The 14,473-nt window shown below is 44.7% G+C and overlaps 1 protein-coding gene across 2 annotated transcripts in view; it reads right to left on the bottom strand.

Moving 5' to 3' along the window:
• RAPGEF5 (Rap guanine nucleotide exchange factor 5) overlaps positions 1-14,473 on the bottom strand; it is a 164,929-nt gene that overhangs the window by 55,556 nt on the left and 94,900 nt on the right. Inside the window, exons 10-11 of one of the 2 annotated variants that reach the window (XM_054060155.1) lie at positions 10,583-10,683; positions 10,242-10,330 (exon numbers count right to left, since the gene is read on the bottom strand). The exons of the other annotated variant lie outside the window; for it this stretch is intronic. Of the exons in view, the coding sequence (XP_053916130.1) occupies positions 10,242-10,330; positions 10,583-10,683 (190 nt within the window). The remainder of the gene's footprint in view (positions 1-10,241; positions 10,331-10,582; positions 10,684-14,473) is intronic. 2 annotated transcript variants of the gene reach the window in all.

Genomic DNA, 14,473 nt, shown 5'->3' with positions numbered 1-14,473 from the left:
AGCCATCTCACTAACTGCTAACAGCAACACAAGAAGTCACTAATGGACAAACACACCTACTTATGTAGGCAGGTGGTGAATCTGTCTTGCGGAAGAGGAAAACAAAAAGAGAGTACTAAAGACAGTACTCAGTTTAACAGTCTGCAGGTGAGGGTTTGACAGTAAAGTCTTAAGAAAGAAGGGAAGGAGAACAACATTGAGTGGTGAAGATGAGTAAATACCCAGGGAAGATGGGAGACCTGTGGTGAAGGGCACCATGGTTGGTGTTTCCGAAGGACTGCATGGTCTGTGGCTCCCGCTGAAGGAACAGGATGTGCAGACACTTCATAAGAAGCAGCAATGCTGGTATTTCAGTTTTGTGTTTCCAGTTCCTAGTCTAAGTTAACCGACCTGCCAACCCACACATCATCTGCTCCTATTCCTCTCGTGCTACTCCACTAAAAATCTTCTCGCTTTTTCTCTAGCAGGAACAGCAGCTTTGAGATAACTCTGTATGTTTTATAATTAGTCAGCTTCAATGCTTCATGAGCCACATTCTGGGGCAACATGAAGAAAGGACTGTATTCGGGGCTGAGAGGATGTAGAAAGTTATGTCATCTTCATACTAGGAGTTGTTCGCTGCCTTAATACATTTTACATTTACTGGCCTGATCCTACTACTGCAGGGGAATCGATCTCCAGCAGACAGAAGGCAGTACGAATTACCACAGTTCAGACTAATTTCAGAATTTGGCTATGAGTTTTTGCTAAGCCTCAATCAATATTGACTTCTTTTGCCTTTGATGTTTTTACAGCTCACTAGAACCAACCAGTATGATGTTAGATGCAACAGAAGGGATCTGGCCAGCTTTGTCTGCAAACCTGCAGCTACGGAATTGACCCAACCTCCAGTGTAACCTTGAAGCCAGACAGGCAATCCACCCAAGTGGCTGTCCTACTCCTAAAATGACATCTCCTCTGTCGAAAGAGATCTATTTGGCATCATCACTGTGTAGTGAATCAGTTTTCCTTTTTGCCTTTTACGGTCTTCAGTCCTAGACATCTGACCCGGGAACATTAGTTATTCCTGCTAGATTTGATACTGATCAGCCACACTCAGGTGATTAGAAAAGGATCCAGAGTAAGGCAGAAACTAAGAGGCAACCTCTACTACTCCTTGTAACTAATATACAAGCATTTAAAAAAAAAACAAAACAAAACAAACCTTTTGAGATTTTTTTTATCCCATCCATACCTCTTGGCTTAACAACACAAGACAACCAGCAACTATCAAAAGCCCTATTCTGAAAAAGGTTCTAAAAGAATATTTCTCATATATACAAACACACCTCTTAATAATCTCGGCTACTTCATACATTTGTTAATTTAGAGGTCTATATGGCCATATATCCTTTCCTGTATTTGAAAAACTTACTCCATTGGTTTGACAATTCACTTGTATCACCTAGACTTCCAATGTAACTAAGGTGAAAATGATTTTAAAAGTAACTGATTAGAACTCTTTACAGTCACAGAAACCTTACCAAATTCCCAGTGTCACAACAACTTGTCTCACAGGTACCTCACCAGAACTTTTACATCACCGAAGTCCATTTTGCAGTATGAAAAATTTAACACATTCTGTCTTTTACAACTTAAAAAAATCAAATTAAAACACATTATCACTGTTAGAAGAAAATTATTGATATTCACCCCTAAGAAAGTTCTCCTGCTAGACCTCCACTTCCCAATTCCTTTATGCTTAAACCACTAAGATCATCAAAACCCCTCATACTGTCTACAATGTACATCTTTATAATAAATGGTTTCACACTAGGCTTTCATGACGGCTCCTTATCACTTTCTCACATAACAAAACGTGACAGCTATCTGTAATGAACCACAGAATTGCAGAGAAAAGGTTGAGGAAGTAAGAATGCTATATTCTAATTGACTATACAGTCGCTAGCTTTTTCCTCTGCACATTTGACTCAAATACAGAACACATTACACACTTAGGGCCCTACCGTCTCCCCAAGCTATTCTTGAACAGGGTATAAAATAATTATTTAAGAGCCCAAGATGCCAAAAGATGCTTACGTGCTCCTGGGCATACTTGAGAGCATATGTTTGTCTGATGGCTACCTCAGTCCCTTCCGCTCCGTGAAAGGGTCTGCTATGCTAGGCATGCTTACACCATGAAAACTGTTTGTGGTGATAAACCAAAAAAATACCATCAGTATCTACACAAAGAGTCCTGATCACAAAAGCAGAGCCCTGATCACTAAGGATGTTCATCATTCCCATGCTGCTTCTAGTTTCCCAGTCATTGGATATAATGGTGAGACAATTCAGGAGCAGCATCCCCAGATTCCGCCTTTCCAGAAGTTTGCCCTAAACAAGCTTTAGTGCCCAAGTGCAATTAAAAAAAAACTTTTTCAGGCTCTAAGTCCTCATTTCCCAGAAATAACTGTCTGAACTCCTGCCAGGAATCAGCATCTTAGACATATTCCCCTCGCTGGCATTTCCTATTAGCTTAGGCACCACAGTGTGTAACAGACTGTCTATGGCGAATCTCAGACATGGCACTCCTTCTGCAAGCTCATTCCGCCCACCAATGTGACAGAAAATAAGCCTACCATAGGAAAAAAAAAAAAAAAAATATATATATATATAGAGAGAGAGAGAGAGTTTCCTACTAAGATACTTAGATCTCCTTGGCACAAGGTCAAACCAAGTACAGCAGACAAGAAGGGGCCATGCAGCAGTGAATAGGAGGACAACTGGAGGATGTCAGATCTTCCCATTTGAAGCCAGTATCACTGCTGACAGCCTTGGTCCCAACCTCACGCCACTCCCAGGATTCGTGCCCCTCTTGTCCAAGCTCCAGTCCCCATCATGCCATTTGCAAAGCCATTCAGCAGAAACCTGTTCACTCTCTGCTGCCAGCTGAACTAATAAGTTGCTTATGAAACAGAACCAGGTCTTTGACAGGAGCCAATAGAGGATGCCCAGGGGAAGAAAAAAAAATAAGAGAAAGACAAACAGTTAACTTTCTCTGATATAAACTCCCAGCTTCCAGCATCTGGCAGTGTAGATTTTCCACATGAGAAGTTGCATTGACAGTGATGAGATTTTGCCAGGTTTGCCTAGTCTGTTTTCTATACCCTTTCAAACTTTGGCTCCTGCAAAACTTCACAACAATGAATTTCATGGTTTAGCCGTGCATCATATCAGAAAAGAACTTCTCTTTATTATTTAAAAACCAAGTAATTTCACTGTGTTACAAAACAATTCGCACATAATGAGAACAACGAATAATCTTTCCATACTCCCCTTCCTCACTCAGTTCATAGTCTCATAGATCACTATATGCCTCCTTTACACAAATTGTTTTTCTATGAAAACCAGAACTAGACCATTTAGTCTTAGATGTATTTAATCTATATTTCTAATCACACTTGCTGCCTTTTTCAAGCTTTTTTTCAGTTCATTCACAACCTTTCTGAGCTGGGGGAGAAGACAGAAGCAAATTATACATACCACATTACACAGTTATACAATGGCATAACTATGGTCCCATCTTGTCTTCTCTCCTAATTGCCCCAAATACTGTTCCTTTTTGATCAATGCAGATAAAAAATTTCCAAGAACTACCCACACTATCTCCAAAGACCTATTTTCTGCATATTAGCCAATTCAGCACCTCTGCTGGATATGTAGAACACGGATTTCCTTTTCTCCACATTAGAAAATGCATTACTTTGCATTTTTCAAACTTCGATCTCATCTGCAATTTTATCACGCAGTCACGCAGACTTTTATTTCTTTCATCTTTCCTCAGCCACAGGGCTGGCTTGAGGGGCCCCACTCCCAACTCATCTTCCCAGTCCTACAGTGCCCTGTCCTTACTACTTTCATGAAGCTATTTTTGAGTTGGATAAGCTTCCTGATGTAACTCACGTTGCAGAGACATCTAATCAAAGTTTGTCAGTATGGTGATAGGACAACACAACAGCTCAAATGGGCTGTCACAAGTGGGGAAGATGGGGTGCACAAGAACATAATCTTGCATGGCCACTAAAGGTGAAACCTTGGCTTCACTTATTATGAGACCCTCAACCATGTAATATTATCAGCACATGCTGTACCTCAGCTTTCATCCCACATTCTGCAGCACTCCAGTCTTCACTACTAACTTCTTTCCCTTTTAAACACTGACAATTTACTCTTGCCTTTCATTTTCTCACTTCAAGTCATCATCAGTCTTGAAAAGTACCTTCTTCCTTATTGAAAAGATTTTTAAATGTCTTTAAGAATTTTTGGTTAGTATCAACCAGGAAAGTTCTCTGCTCGAGTCCACTACAGAATCCCGTGACAGGCTGTAGAGGCACGGAGGAACCAGTGCAGGGGCAGGAACGAGTGGTGGGGGAAGGCTGAGGTGCTTCTTTTGACTACAGCACCAGTTTACGTTGGAATAATGTACTGGTAAAATGACAACCTTATTGCTTAGATGTTCCCCCAAACAGAACCATTTCTTTTAATTGGCATCACATTTTTCACCTTCCTCTGCCACTGAAGCTGACTGATAAGACAGATTACACAGGATTATTAGGAGTTCAGCAATTTCATATCTGAGCTCCTTTAGAAGTCTTTTGGGAGTAACATCTGATTCTAGTGATTTGTTACTATTCATTTTATTGATTTATTCTAAACCTACTTTTACTGACATTCCAATTTGAGACAGCATACTCATGCTGCATAAAGCAATGGTCTCGTGCAAGAATCTCCCCAAGTTCTCTCACACTGAACACTGAGATAAAATATTTTTTTAGCTTTTCTGCTGTTCTTACGCTGATGTTGTTCCATGAATTCTCCTAAACTCTTACTTTTCTCTGATGGACATGCATTTAGCATGTAATTAGATGCAATACACATTTAGCCCACTCAGTTCACCAAGTTTTTCTAGGACGTTGGGGAAAAGTTTACAAAATTCCTCAAAATTATGACTGGTAAGAGGAAGGACTAGCAGGCATTTATTCTCTCCATCCTAAAAACTGGAGAATAGGATCAAAAAGTGCTGGGCAAATATTTACTCTCCTTGATATTCCTCTCTTGTGAGACCTCATTTGGAGTATTGCGTCCAGTTCTGGAATACTCAACATAACAAGGAGATGGAGCTGTTGGAGTGGGTCCAGAGGAGGCTACAAGGATGATCAGAGGGCTGGAGCACCTCCTGTATGAGTACAGGCTGAGAGAGATGGGGTTGTCCAGCCTGGAGAAGAGAAGGTTCAGATAAGATCTTACAGTGAACTTCCAGTACCTAAACGGGCTACAAGAAAGCTATGGAGGTACTGTTCACAAAGGCTTGTAGTAATCAGACTAGGGACAATGGGTATAAACTGGAGAGGGGCAGATTTAGACTAGACATAAGGAGCAATTTCTTCACCATGAGAGTGGTGAGGCACTGGCACAGGTAGCCAAGGGAAGTTGTGGATGCCCCATCCCTGGAGGTGTTCAAGGCCAGGTTGGATGTGGCCTTGGGCAGCCTGATCTAGTTGGACATGTCCCTGCCCATGGCATGGGGGCTGGAACTAAATGATCTTAAGGTCCCTTCCAACCCAAACCATCCTATGATTCTATATCAGTCGACATCCATCAGATACACTCATGCCGACTGTGTGGCAGCCACAGGAGCAGAGTTTTTAACATCTTTGACTCATCAGTAGTAAAGCACATTGAACAAGAGTCCTAAAAGCACCCTTCATAGCTGAGAAAGAAAACAAAAAGATATCAAACAGCCATCAGACATTTTTTTTCTTGGATTATTAAACAAACAACAACCCCTAGGAAAGGCAGAGCTGTATCTCTTTTTTGCAACATCATTCAGCAGCTGACTACAATCAGCTTATGCAAGACAGTACTACTCTCCTAAAAGGTAACACGCAGTTCCTCAGAGGTAGGTATCACCCAACATCAAAGCCGTGTCACTGGTGCAAGTGTAGAAATAGAACGGACTTCCAGGACAGACAGAGATGGTCTGAAAATCCCTTCTAGAAGCTACATTATGATCCTTAAGCTAAAATTGTTTCTGTGTGACAGGGAAGAGTTCCCACTAATCCAAGGATCATGCACATTCCCAGATAAGGTGACACACCTTGGTACAGAGGTCATTACCCCTTTCTCCTCTTCCTAAGAAATCCAGACCATACTTACACTGTTCTGCATCTTTTAGCTACATGATGGAGGTTCATCCTCTTTTTCTCTCTCACTAGCCCTTCTCCAAACTTTTCACCATTTGCCATCCTAACTTCCACGATAGCCTGTCTAACAAAAGTATCATGCTTCCCCTCTTGTCACAATCCCTTTCACCCTTTCCACTAAAAAGATACATCAGTTAAGACTGACTTATCACGTTGCTCCAGTCTTACCATTCCTCATTTACATCCTTTCTCCAGATATCCACTGCTTCTTGCTCTCAAAGATCTTCACAAACCTATCTCCTCTTCTCCCTACTCATTCCCTAAAATGAAACCCATTTCTCCTGAGAGGAGAGGCCCAATGGCCTGAAGGAAATTATCTGAGGGATCCAGGCAGGCCTGGAGAAGTAGCAGCGGACACGATGATCACTGTGTCATTCCAAAAGCTAAGAAACATTAAACACAATCATTGTGAGGGAAGATGTTTGAATAGGGACTAGTCAGAGGATAGTCCAAAGACCATATCAGGATAATATCCAGAGAAGAAAATGCTGCTAGTGCCCAAGAAATAAAAGCTTTTCCGGAAGAGGACAACAATTTTGAAAGAAATGTTGTAGTCATTGGGAAGGGATTAGAGATCCTGAGATGCTAAGATTAGGCCTCCTGGAGATTACGTGTTCAAATCCCCATCCTTGACAAGGATTAGCCCAGGAGGTATGACTCGCATTTTCTTCTGCCTGGATATTGATGTATTTGAAATGTCTTGCCCTGTTCAATTCTAAAACTCAAAACTGCCCTCTAAAGTACACACTCAGCAGGCATTCCCTGGCAACTGCAACTGCCTCAGAAATGACTCAGAAAACTTGTTCCTTATAGAAATTTAAAATTTCCAGTCATCTCATGGTAGGAAACAAGAATAGTCTTCTTGGAGGTTGGCACCTTACAGGTTATACTAACTCAGTGAGATGAAAAGTTTCTCACTTTGAGATGGAAGGCTGGCAGGATTTTGTTACTGGCAAGCCCAGATTTAAGATGATGCTACAAGAACTCACATAAACTCTCTGACTTAAACATCACCAAAAAACCTCAATCATTAAACTGTTATTAAGTACCTAAGCTTAAGGAGTCTTGCAGACCTCACGCTTTTCAAGATGTCCTTGCCTACAGAAGACATCTGAGCAATAGACTAGTCTAGCTGTGCACATTGCAATGTCTGCTTCAGCGTCCTCAAGCTGTTGTAACATGTTTGGCAACATCACAGAAACCAGGACTCTTCTTCAGGTCAGGTAAGAGAAGGTGCCCCAGGCTACTTTTTATAGAAGGGGATGCTTAAGGCACCTCACTACAGGTTTAGCAGCAACTGAAGGGAGCCTTGAGGCCTGTTCTGGACCCCAGCAAATTTATTCCAGCCCACCCCAAGGCTTCCCTTTACGCAGCCAGAGGCAAGTGGTACCTGCTGGCTTGGGCTAGAAAATAGAGGATAGCTGGGAGCATGGTGCATCACTCAGACATGTAAGTGTTTATAAAAGCCGCGCTCCATGACCACACTAGCCCCAGGAAATAGTGGATTTTTTGTTAATAACCATAGAAGGTTGCACTTATGGTTTGTTATACAAAGGGTGGGAATGAAAACATGCAGAGCATCCCTCCTTGGGAAGCAGTGTAAAGGGTCAAATAGGACAACAGCCCCCTGCTCACCAGCCTATGAACGAAAAACTCTTTCTCACGTTCTTTCCAGTCACAAACAAGCAAACCTGGTTGGGGGCTGCAGGGAAAGCAGGAGGCCAAGGAAGTTATCCTGGCAAACCAACAGCAGAAGCAGCAGCTGGGTACAACAACATCATCCTTTTATGTTCCACAAATCTATGTCTGCTAAAACACAAGCCTGCAGGACTCAACTGTCCTCTGAGATGCGCCAGACTGAAACTACAAAAAATACAAAGAAGAGCAAACCCAAGCACACAAACAGCAGAAGAAAGCTTTCAGGTGAACAAAGATGTACATATGTACAGTCGATACCCCATACTTCCCCATGCCCAATGCCACCGAGTCTGCAAAACAGACTGGGTAAAACCATTACAGGAGCATCCGCCGCATAAAACATTGGGAAATGTAACTCCCAGGTATGTTATTTTGACGGAAGTCCTATATTAGCAAATGAACAAAGCTGGAAGACAACAGTATCTGATGAAGCACCCTTGAGGAAGAGGAGGGCCGCTGGGCAAGGTTTAGCACACTTTTGTAACGACAAAAAACTGAATCCACATCTACTTTGTTCTCCATGGGATCCAGTTAACCCTGGCTACAGGGCAGACCTAATTGTTTCTTTCTAAAAGGAGGTAGGATAAGACAGGAGAGGTGAGGGGAAGCCAATCGACCTTTAAATACATTACCATCTGCTAACAACCAGGCAAGTAGTGGTTTACCATTTGCTTCGAGGGCAGTTTACCGGCCCCTCTCTGTAACAATAAGAACGATGATGGGAGGGAGAGAGATCAAAGAGGAAAGAGTGAGGATGCATACAGCATCTAATGTTTTATGTAATGAGCGCATTGTATTTACAAACACTAAAATACAAGGCAGAATGTTAGTGAAAGTCTCATTGTTTTTCAGCAAGATTGCGAGCTTATTAAAAAAAAAAAAAGCCGAAGCAGATTATTACCAGTTAATGTTCCTCAATCTGCATATGACAAAGATTAATGGGGAAACTTATTCTGGATGTAACATTTGACCTTAAAGCGCCAACGAAGGATCCTCACACTGCCTAAGGGATGGCTCAAGTAAATTACACCGAATCCTAGTCTGAGGGCATCTGTGGAAGGAAAACAATCACAGCCTCTCTCTGCACTAAATATTAATGTCTAGGCAGACAAAAGGAGCACTAGGAATACCGTAATAATATCACCAGCAGACACTATATGTTTCTTCGGGGCATTCATGCATCAGTACTAGGAATACGCCTATTGTCCCATACTAAACTAATGACTTGTTCCAAGAACCCAATCCTGACGTTCCTCTGGGAATCGCAGATGTTATTTATATTTTCAGTCACTTAAAAGGATTAAAGTCTGTTTATTCTCAGTAATCTCATTTGTAGAGAGAGATATATACAGGCAGCAGGAGTATGCGGTTTAACCCTATTGGGAACAACCAAATGCAAAGCTTCATTTACAGCCAGCTGCTTCCCTCAGTTCTCCAGTATTCGGGACTTCCCAAAGTCTCACCAAACCTGGTCGCTTTCATTAGAACTATAGATGAATCGCAGGTCGCAGTCACTTCTGACAAACTACCCCAGGAGCTCACTGAGATCCAACTGAAAATTAAACTAGGTGGACCCGATGATCCAAGAGGTCTTTTCCAACCTATGATTCTATGCATGTCAAGTAGCCCCATCAATATAATAATTGCTCTGTGCTGGAACAATTACAATCTCTGGTTGAAGACACGCACGTACAGCACCAGGCGATACGCTGTATCCTGGGTTATGAGGAAATCTATAACCCACGCTTATGAAACAGCAGATGTGCCAAAGTACCGGCAAAGCAAGTACTTAGCCGGGAGGCTGGAGTTCACAGCAAGCATCGTCATGGATAGAACAGCAGCCTCGGGCGACGAGGAGCGGCGGCTCCTGCCCGAAGAGGCTGCGGTGCTGTGCCACTGCCCAGGCGCCCCATATAGAAAAACCTAAAGTTGCTGCTAAGGCTGCCCGGCTCCCGAGGAGCTCCGCCAACCGCTGGCATTCGCTCTGCCACCCCTGGCTGCCGCTCGCCCGCCGGTCCCTCCCCGCGGTCGAACACAGGGCGCTGCCTTTCGGCCGGCGGTGCCCGGCGCGACCCCCGCTCTGCGGGCACCGGGAATCATAGAATCACCAGGCTAGAAAAAACCTCTTGGATCATCGAGCCCAGCCCTTCCTATCTGCCACTAAACCATGTCCCTGAGCACCTCGTCTACCTGTCTTTTAAATACCTCCAGGGACGGGGACTCCACCGCCCCCCTGGGCAGGTCGTTCCAGCGCTCCCCGTTCCCGACCCCCGGCGCCTCCCCGCCGGGCTCGCTCCTTACCGGTCTCTTTGTCCTGGGCGGCTTCCAGGTGCAGATCGCCGAGGAGATGCTCCAAGATCTTCTCTGGCGTCCCCGACACCACCACGTATCTGTCGGAAAGCAGAGAGTCCCCGGAGTCATCCTCGGTGGAGGACTGCGAGCGGCTGCTCCACTCGTCCTCCTCGTCCTCCTCGTCGATGTACTTGAAGTAAGGCACGTCGAAGGTGGGCAGCGGCCGCTCCCCGCCGCGCCCCGCCAGCGCCTCGGGCACCCGCACCCTGCCGCTGCCCATCGCGCCCCGCCGCCCTCCGGGGGGCAGCGCCCCGCCCGCCGCCCCGCGCCCGCCGCCGCGCAAGCCTTACCTCCCGCGCCGCTCGGGGGCCGGGCTGCGTGACCACACCTTCCGCAGCACCAGCGCCGCGCCCGCCTCCGCCCGCCGCTCGCCGACGCCTCCGTCGTCCGCCTTCCATCGTTGCGCGCAGGGGAAGGAAGAGACAGAGACAGCGCGGTGAGTGCCCGCTCTGCCCTTTGTGCCCTTTGCGCCACCGCGCGCCGGAGCGGGGAAGGCGCGCGGGTTCCGCGTCCCCGAGGTGATGGCTCGTTAAATTACCCGCGGGGCAAATACAGCAGGAGACAGGTAACAATAGTCAGAACGCGGCGAGCGCTCCCGTGGTACACAAGCAGAACACACCTTCTGTAAAGCTCCTCTCGTGCACTTCAACAAAGGCAACGAAACCAGCGGGACGATGCGCCTCCCAGCATTCCTTAAAATACTGTGTACAAATCTCCCCCCCCTTCCAACAACTTTTTAACTTGGGAAACAAACACCCCCCGCAAAAAAACTAAGCCGGGTGACCACCCCGTGCATGAACCCCTGCTAAGGTGCCGTTTGGACGCTGACTTTCTCCCTCTGGGCTCCCTGAATTAGAAGGCAGCTGAACCATCATCCTCGCTACAAGAAGGACGTTGAGGTTCTGGATCGTATCCAGAGAAGAGCAACGAAGCTGGTGAAGGGGCTGGAGAACAAGTCTTATGAGGAGCGGCTGAGAGAGCTGGGGTTGTTTAGCCTGGAGAAGAGGAGGATGAGGGGAGACCTTATTGCTCTCTACAACTACCTGAAAGGAGTGTGTAGAGAGGAGGATGTTTGGCTCCTCTCCCAGGTGACAGGGGACAGGACAAGGGGGAATGGCCTCAAGCTGCACCAGGGGAGGTTCAGGCTGGATATCAAGAAAAAAAATTTCACAGAAGGGGTCATCAGGCACTGGCAGAGGCTGCCCAGGGAGGGGGTTGAGTCCCTGGAGGCATTTAAAAGACAGGCAGACAAGGTGCTCAGGAACATGGTTTCGTGTCAGGTAGGAATGGTTGGACTTGATGATCCAAGAGGTCTTTTCCAACCTGGTGATTCTATGATTTCTGCACACGCAGCCCGCATCCCCAGCGCGGCTAAAGCCAGCTGACAGAGCAGCGCTGGTGATGAGAGATTGCTGCTGACTGAGCAGCACTGAGAGCTGCTCACCAGCCCCCTGCCAGATCCTCCGAGCAGGTTCTGTCACCGGAGGGGGAGCGACACAAAAGAGGCAGCTGTTCCAATGCAAGTACGTCAAGGAGTTGCTGTTCCTCTCATTCTGACCTGGTTTAGTAATATCGTTCAGTATGTCACGCTACTTGAAGGAGAAAAAACATCATTCGTGCATCAAATGTATAATATCCAGCAGTGACAAAACCTTCAAGTGGGCTAAAAAACGCTGAGGAACAGATCTTGGCAAAAGAAGGGAGAGAAACCACTTTATGATCCCCCTTTCCATTATTTTATTTCTTATTCCAAGACCCAGTGAGTCCGATTGCTGCTTCCAATTGTCACTGGGGTGCAGGCATGTCCAAAGACACAGTCCCTACCCTGAAGAAGTTTTCTTTATCAGTAAACAACATGTAAAATTGATCTATGAAATTTCTGCAAGGTCAGACATACAGGTACTGAGCCAATTAATGTCAGATATTCATTGTAACACTCCCAGGGGACATTACTGAGCCGCTGCATTACAGGAATACTGATGCATAATTGTAATCTTCCATTTTACTGGCCATGTTTTTTTGTTGCCTACATATTTGAAAAGCTGCAATGAAAAAAGCAGCAAAAGAGAAAGAGAGGCAGAACAAGTAGTAGGTGCAGCATTAAAGAAATGCAGTAAACACAGAGGTTTATGCAAACAAATAGATCTCTCAATTTCCCTGTCTTTTCTGTGGCACCCTCTAAAACAGCCTCAATCCTCATTTTCCTGTGCTCAATGACATCCCAGACCGCAGCAGATACAGGGCATATATGTGATATATGGTGCTGTATTGGTACAAACCATCTATTTCCACATATATGGGAATGGATTTTAAGTATACCCGTATATATTACATACACGAGCAGCTGGCAGCAAGTCAACAGGGAGCACTGGGAGGGCGAAAGCTCTCTCACACCGAAAGGACATTAACAACGGTTGTTCTGGAAGATAGTGTTCCCCCTTCAGCATCTCACAAAGCAGAAACATTTTCAAAAACCTTTTGGGTGATTGTACACAAATTACTGTATGAAGTGCCCCAATGGTGAGACTTCCTTAAGGCTCTTCTTGTCCTTGCCTGTCCTATCACTTGCAAGGGAGTGAAAATCAATCTATTTTATCAGAAAAGATGAAAATAGTGCAAAATCAAGGCCACTCAGATTCAATTTTTATGTCCTTACCTATAATAATTATTTCCAAAAAAGGGGAGAGAGAGAGAGAATTTCTTTATTTCACTATCTTCTATTAAACATAATTTCACTTTAAGGGGCGAATTATTATTTCATTAAAATCCTGCTTATGCATGGCATATTTTTGTTTTCTGTCAGACATTGTAATGAAATCACAAGCACTAACAATTAACCTGAACAAAGCAAAACACAAAGACAAACCCTATGTATTTTCCCAGTTTTTACAAGTTCTGATTTCACTACAGATATTACTCTAAAGTGACATCAAGGCATGCTTCATTTATCGGAAATTTGAATGGTCTGTGAATTAATTAATTCTTGCTGGAAGAAAATTGGACTGTTCTCAGTGTACTCCATCTAAATCTAGTGGCAGATGAGGAGGAGGAGGCAAGGAGCCCCCAAGTGACAGCAGGATGTACTGAAGAGCAAGCCAGCACCCTAGCTAAGTCCCTAAAAGTCAGCAGACTGACTAGAGAAACATTCTCATCATAACACCAATTAAGAATGAAGCCTCACAGCACTTTTTCATACCATTATGCAGCCTGCACCAACCACACAGGAGCACAGCAGCTGTGTTACCATCTCTCTCATTTTATGGCCAGGCAGACAAATTTGAGCAGAGAGGCTGCTGCAGGGTTGTGCTCCAGATCAACAGCAGAAACACAGGTCCAACTCTGGTGACACTACACCTGCACCTTGGCTTTCAGTCCCCCTTCCCCCCCCCATGCTGCCTATTTGACATTTACTTCCCTCCACTGCAGAAGGTAGGAAATCACTCCCAGCAGTCTGGATCAGAATATGTTTGGACTTGTGCTTTTGCAGAAGTGGGAGAGGAGGGAGTAGAGTATCAGTGATGCTGTAGAAGTTAATCACTGTCTCACTTTACATGTGGCCTTAAGCAAGTTTCTTGTGCGGGCTCTCCCTCTCCATTGCCCCTTCGAAAGCACAATTCACATCCTGCTTGGATGTTATGGTCCCTGGTGACAATAAGCCATCACTGGGAAATTTAGCTAGTGTCCATAAGTGCTGTGTGTGTAAACCATTATATTTCAAGTTTATTACAGATTTTAATTAATCATCTTTTCATAGCTAAACACAGTGCTATGAACCTCTGCCTCACTTCCTAGCAGGAATTCCAAGTAAACAGTAAGGCTCTCTGGACTCCGTCAATCTTCTGACCAATATTATGGTCAATTTTCTGCTCTTCTCGTCCATCTTTCTAATACTGAGATAAGCCATTTATCTCCCGGGTAATATATTTTAACAGCAGACAAGCGCTACCTTTATTTTCAGCATGAAAGGAATCCCGGGGTGGTATAAATATTTATATGCTTATAGGAATGAAACAGCTGGAAGTCCTTGCTTAGTGGGCCTTAACTTGTGCAGGCTACATTTTTGCATGAGTAGGAATATGACCCTCTGAATTAGCACTGGGGCAGAAGAAAGCAGAGGTATATACAGTAGCATTGAAAACAGCCACAGCATGCTGGCTTGCCTATGGAAGACATTAGGTTTG

This window comes from Cuculus canorus, chromosome 2, assembly GCF_017976375.1.
Source record: "Cuculus canorus isolate bCucCan1 chromosome 2, bCucCan1.pri, whole genome shotgun sequence".
Lineage (NCBI taxonomy): Eukaryota > Metazoa > Chordata > Aves > Cuculiformes > Cuculidae > Cuculus > Cuculus canorus.
This window is presented reverse-complemented; position numbering and strand designations above follow the sequence as displayed.